The sequence below is a fragment of the Corvus brachyrhynchos genome, unplaced genomic scaffold (genome assembly GCF_000691975.1).
Source record: "Corvus brachyrhynchos isolate BGI_N302 unplaced genomic scaffold, ASM69197v1 scaffold19, whole genome shotgun sequence".
Classification (NCBI taxonomy): Eukaryota; Metazoa; Chordata; class Aves; order Passeriformes; family Corvidae; genus Corvus; species Corvus brachyrhynchos.
In genome coordinates this window covers 1,602,304-1,608,333 of record NW_008246061.1, presented here as the reverse complement: position 1 = coordinate 1,608,333, position 6,030 = coordinate 1,602,304, and the positions used below count along the sequence as shown (strand labels likewise).

The 6,030-nt window shown below is 54.1% G+C and overlaps 1 protein-coding gene across 1 annotated transcript in view; it reads right to left on the bottom strand.

Moving 5' to 3' along the window:
* FBXW8 (F-box and WD repeat domain containing 8) overlaps nucleotides 1–6,030 on the bottom strand; it is a 50,270-nt gene that overhangs the window by 1,187 nt on the left and 43,053 nt on the right. The window contains 3 exon segments of the mRNA XM_017746481.1: nucleotides 1–391; nucleotides 1,056–1,172; nucleotides 3,185–3,358. The exon segment at nucleotides 1–391 is cut by the window's left edge and continues 1,187 nt beyond it. Coding sequence (XP_017601970.1) covers nucleotides 247–391; nucleotides 1,056–1,172; nucleotides 3,185–3,358 — 436 coding nt within the window. The 3' untranslated portion in view covers nucleotides 1–246.

The following is a 6,030-nucleotide window of genomic DNA, read 5'->3' as shown; positions in this document are numbered from 1 at the left end:
CCCTGCAGTGCTCCCTTTCCCTCCTCAGCCTCTGCACTCCACCAGGCTGGACCCCTGGACATGTCCAGAGAACACCACATTCCAGAGGGATGCTCCAGGGCAGCCACGCTCTGTTTGGGTTCACATCCCCAGGCCTTTGGCAAATCCCAGCCCACTGGTGCAGCCAACACCAACTTTTGGGTGCTTGTCCCACATGGATTTTCCTTCACCCGTGGCCCTGACTGGCCCCAGAAGCCGAGGGGTCCCCTAGATGCTGTCGTAGGGCACTGCCAGGCCGATGTTGTAGTTGTAACCTGTCAGCTCGTCGTAGGAGGAGCGGCAGATGGGGAGGACGCTCTCCACAGCCAGCTGATCCACGGAGAACTCGTAGGAATAAATGATCCCTCGGTACCTGCACGGAAAACAACCAGCACACACCATGTCACCTCAGTGGGAAAGCAAACAGAGGTGGAAATCACCATAAAAATCATCTGAACTGAAAAAGGCTGAAAAAACTGATAAAAACCCCCATCCCTTCTGCGGGAGGCTGAGCACTTTTAAGCAGGAAAACTCCCTCCTGTCTCCTCCCAGGGACCCAGCAAGGCTGGGAAGGGCTGGTGAATCATTCCCTCCAGCCCTGCAGAGACGTGACTGTCATCTGCTGAAACATCTCCAGGCTCTCCAGCACGGGGGAAGATAAATACACTGGTATTTGATAGTTCAATTAGCACTAACAGCCATTTGAGATGCAAATACCAAAACCTGCAGCTTAAATGCCAGCAGTTTTCCTTGAGGAGGAGACAGCATTACTAATATTTCGAGCATGGAGAGGGCTGCATTCCCTGCCTGGCTTCAGTGGACTTTATGTTCCCCTGCTGAGAAAAAAACCCCATTTTTTTTGTGCTCAAGCGAATCAAGAGCCAATTCATCGCTTGTTTTGTAAACCTTACCCTTCAACTTTTGTTCAGTTTTATTTTTTTGCTGCTATACCCCCTCTGTAAGTGCTCTGCGTGATGACTCAGGTGCTCAGGGCGCTATTTAAAAACAAAGCACATTGCTGAGGGCTGGGTCCTCACTTGCGGTGCACGCTGGGGTCGTCGTCAGTGATGCTGGAGCCTCGGGGGTTCTTCTCCTCGGGGATGTTGGCAGTGATCAGACTGTGGGAATTGAACCACACATAGCGGACGGGATGTCTGGAAAACAACCCAGAGCACGGGGTGAGGGGCCACCTGCACCGGACTTCCAAAATCCGAGTGCTGGGAAAGGAACGGATTTGGATTAAACACGGAGTGGTTGAAATCAGCGGCCTCCCTCCGGCCGGAGGCTGGGAACCTGCACCTCTGGCTCTTCCCGCCTGGAGCAGATCCCACATCTTCTATCCCCATCTAGTGGGCTCTTCCCAGAACACACGAGGAGGCCAGAAAATACGCTGGAAAGCTGGCAGGGAGGGATGGATGCGGGCTGCACTGGCTGCTGGCTGCTCTAAGGACTGCAGCGCTCCCGGGAAGGGCAGGATGCTTCCCAAAACGAAGGGGAAGGACACCCCACACACCCATGCGCTGAGGTGGCTCAGAAATGCACCACAAGGCACAAGCTAAGAACCACGGAGTGGGAAGGGACCCACAGGGACCATCCAGCCCACCCCAGGCCCTGCCCAGACACCCCAACAGCCCCAGCCTGGGCATCCCTGGCAGCGCTGCCCAAACGCTCCTGGAGCTCTGGCAGCCTCGGGGCCGTGCCCATTCCCTGGGGAGCCTGGGCAGTGCCCAGCAGCCTCTGGGGGAAGAACCTTTCCCTGCTCTCCAGCCTGAGCCTGCCCTGGCCCAGCTCCAGCTGCTCCCTGGGTGCTGTCCCTGCTCACAGAGCAGAGATCGGAGCTGCCCTCGGGAGAAGTTCCAGCTCCCTGGGGAGGATCTGAGCTCAGTGTTCTCTGCTCCAGCTGAACAAGAGCCCTCAGCTGCTCCTTGTGTGGCCCCTCCAGACCCTTCCCCATCCTCGTGTCCCTCCTTTGGACACCGAGGTCAGGTCTTCATTCCTTTCCCTCTCAGTGGTGAGTACCTAACCCCAAACCCCAGAACAGCACTTTCTGTTCAAGCAGGAGTCACTTCTCTCCTCACATGAGGATGGCTCATCTCCACACCCCAGATGTGTCTCCTGTCACCTCCCTCAGCTCCTGCTCCTGTTTTCCATCCCTGCCATGGGGATAACAGCACATGCCTTATCTAGGAATGCCTTTCGATTGGAGTGATCCCTTCTGATTCCTCTCTAGATTAAGCAGTGTTTTCTACATGTTTAATCGAATGGCTTCGCTTTGAGCACACCCCCGAGCTCAGCCCTGCCCTGCCTGCCCCCTCCTGGAGCACCACTAATGAGCATGCCAAGGAGACAATCAATGGAATATTGTCCTTAATGCATCAGCCACATCACAGCAGCCTTTATCATTCCCAGGGTCAACACAGAAAGTGATACCTGCTATTAATCAATGACAACTCCAGCCTGAACTTCCCTGCCTGTAAATACCTCATCTAGCTCCTCTTTGGGGAAGATGCATTAAAAAAAAAAAAGAAATCAGGATTTATCTGTTCATTTTATGGATATCACTCAGACTTACAAGGGGCTAAATCCTCGAGTCTTTATCCAGACAAAGTCCGGGAATTGTGCTTTGATCAGGAAATCTTCATTTAGCTGTACAAAGTGTCAGCTCCAGGATGCTGATCTCTGCTTGTACTTTCAGTGCTGTGCTCCTTGTGCTCGGTACAAACTGGTGTTTCAGTATTTAAATGAGTGTAAATGCTTCAATCCTCACCATTGAGGGAATGTGTGGATGAGGTGAACAGAAACGCAGGGATTGTGCTGGATGCACTGGATGGAGACAGCCAGAACCAGTCGTTCTCAAAACAGCCAGTCCACCACTTTAAAATCAAGGTCCAACAACTAAACTGAGGTTGGGGATGGGGCAGGGAGAAGTCACTGACTGAACTTCATGGAAAATCCAGGGGAAACAACTGAACACCGACTGAAACACTCAACTAATGAGCAGAAAGGCCATGACAGCTGAAGGGCCCCCACAGAAACACACAGCGCTCCAGGCGGGGAGGCACCCTGTCCCCAAACCACACAGAACTCCCAAAAAGTCCTCTCATTGCCACACTCCTGCCAGCCCTGATAACCCCCACGGCCCAGCTTCCCCCCCAGCCCGAGTTACCTGGCGTGCATCTCCCAGAGCTTGGTGCCCATGCGCTGGTCCCACACGCACACCAGGCCCTCCTCCCCTCCGCTGACGATCTTCCACTCGTCCATCTGCACCGCAGACACCCCCAGCTGGTGCGCGTACAGGGAGCACGCGGCCTCGCCACGGCGCACGTCAAACACCCTCACCCTGAAGGGAAAAACAGGGATAAAACCAGCTCTGGACATGCAGCCTGTGGGTTCTGAGAGCACAAGGACTTGGGGGTTATGGAAATCCATCGGGGACAGCAGCGGTGCCACTGCTGCTCCAGGGCTGGAAGAGCAGTAGGGCCCATCCTTCTCACCACTGGATTTTCACCCTGACTTCTGTTATCAGAGATCTTTTCCAGGCAGATTTCTCCCACCACACAGGAGCTCTCTGAGTCTTTACAGCTCCTAGGACCTAAAGAGGGCTCTGGGCTCTCAGCACAGGAAGGACCTGGAGCTGCTGGAGGAGTCCAGAGGAGACCACAGAGCTGCTCCAAGGGCTGGAGCCCCTCTGCTCTGGAGCCAGGCTGGGAGAGCTGGGGGTGCTCACCTGGAGAGGAGAAGGCTCCAGGGAGAGCTCAGAGCCCCTTGCAGGGCCTAAAGGGGCTCCAGGAGAGCTGGAGAGGGACTGGGGACAAGGCATGGAGGGCCAGGACACAGGGAATGGCTTCCCAGTGCCAGAGGGCAGGGCTGGATGGGATATTGGGAAGGAATTGTTCCCTGGGAGGGTGGGCAGGCCCTGGCACAGGGTGCCCAGAGCAGCTGTGGCTGCCCCTGGATCCCTGGCAGTGTCCAAGGCCAGGCTGGACACTGGGGCTTGGAGCAGCCTGGGACAGTGGGAGGTGTCCCTGCCATGGCAGGGAGGGGGACTGGATGGGCTTTAAGCTCCCTCCCAAACCACTCCATGATTCTATGAGTCTACAATATGAAATAAAAGTGAAATTGGAAAAAGCTCCTCCCTCTGTGCCTCCCAAACCATCGGCAATGCCATGAGGCATAAAACACCTGTTTTGGGCACACTGTTAACACATCCCACCCCTGGTAGAAACCCACATCCACTGTGGAGGAGGGGTGGTATTACTAGGATCAAGGAAAGGATGATTCTTGCCAAGATTTCAGAGGAGATTAAATGTGTGGCAATTCAAAAAAGACAGGGAATTACAAGTTTGACTTAATCACCAATACTAAAACAAAGCACCCAGCAACCAGGATCTGTTTTGACTTCAAAAATGCAACTGACTGTGGGCAGCTTTTAGGACATCTCATTTTCAGATATTATTGACCCCTCAGACAAAGCATTTTGAAAGAGAAATTAAGTGAACACTCAGCCAGAAGCAGAACTACAGAAAAAGAGTTTAGGATTCCAACCACTTCTACAAGGCCACAATACCAGTTAGAGCTAATGGTGTTAAGTTTTAAACCTGGCACATATCACAAGGGAGTGTGGGGTTTGATCCTTATTTATCACGACTGAGAGCTAAAGCAAAGCACATAAATGAATAAAAAATGCAGCAAGTGAAAACAGAAGGAAAGGGGAAACATTGAGCTCAGATTTGAGAAGAAGCCAGAGCAAGTTCCTCCCAGCTGATGGCTATCAGGAACAAACCCATCAGGTCCACATTAATTCCAGAAAAGGCCAAAACACACTTGTTCCAACACATTAACTGCACTTCGTTCCATACCCCTGCTACGATCCTAATGGTGCTGCAAGTCCTTCCTTTCCCCTTCTCCAGCGCAGATTGCATCATATGATTTTACAAGTAACACATTTCAGGGGCTGAGAGAAAAGGCAGCAGAGCAGTCCAGAGCTCCAGCAGAGCAGCATCCATCTGACACAGAGGAAAACACGCTGGAGCAGGGCGAGGGACGCGCTCCGCGTGGAACGGCCCAGCCCAACAGCGGGAGCGGGGCAAGGATTCCTCGCTTCCCCCAGCTCCAGCACAGAGGAGCTCTGGCTACAGCTCGGGGCTGTGCTCTGGATGTTTGGAAGGGCTCACTCCTGGAGCTCTGGCTACAGCCCGGGGCTGTGCTCTGGGTGTTTGAAGGGCTCACTCCTGGAGCTCTGGCTACAGCCCGGGGCTGTGCTCTGGGTGTTTGAAGGGCTCACTCCTGGAGCTCTGGCTACAGCCCGGGGCTGTGCTCTGGATGTTTGAAGGGCTCACTCCTGGAGCTCTGGCTACAGCCCAGGGCTGTGCTCTGGGTGTTTGAAGGGCTCACTCCTGGAGCTCTGGCCACAGCCCGGGGCTGTGCTCTGGGTGTTTGAAGGGCTCACTCCTGGAGCTCTCCCTGATGCCCTGCGTGTATTCTCACAGCAACCAAAGCTGCTCCTGTTTGGAAAGCACAGCTGGAAGCCAAGATCTGAGCCCTGCTTATTCCATGAGCAAGCACCCAGCTTTCAGGCAGGTGTCGGTGCTGGCACAGCCCTGGAAGAACCAGAGGCACTTGTGCTGCTCAGATGTGCCTTAAAGGAAAAAAGGAACAGTGTTTTGCCAATCCCACGTGATGCTGTAACACAGACCTGGCCCAGCATCTCCTGCCTGGACAGCTGGGCTCAGTAGGAGCACTTCAGACTCATCCCAGCTCCAGGGAGGTGCTCTCATGGCCAGGCTTGGACCCTGCTCTCAGACTGCCTTGGGAGTGAGCTGCCTTGCCTTCAGGAGAGCGTGGAATACGTTTGGATCCACACCTTTCTGGGTTTGCCATGTGTTTGCTGTCCCAACACTCCTCACCACTCCAGCTCCCACCAAGGAAAAGCAGGATCAGCACATGCTCCCTGCTAGGAGGCCTCTTGCCAGAGCAAAGCACAGCTCAGGAATCAAATCAATCAGCAGTGCT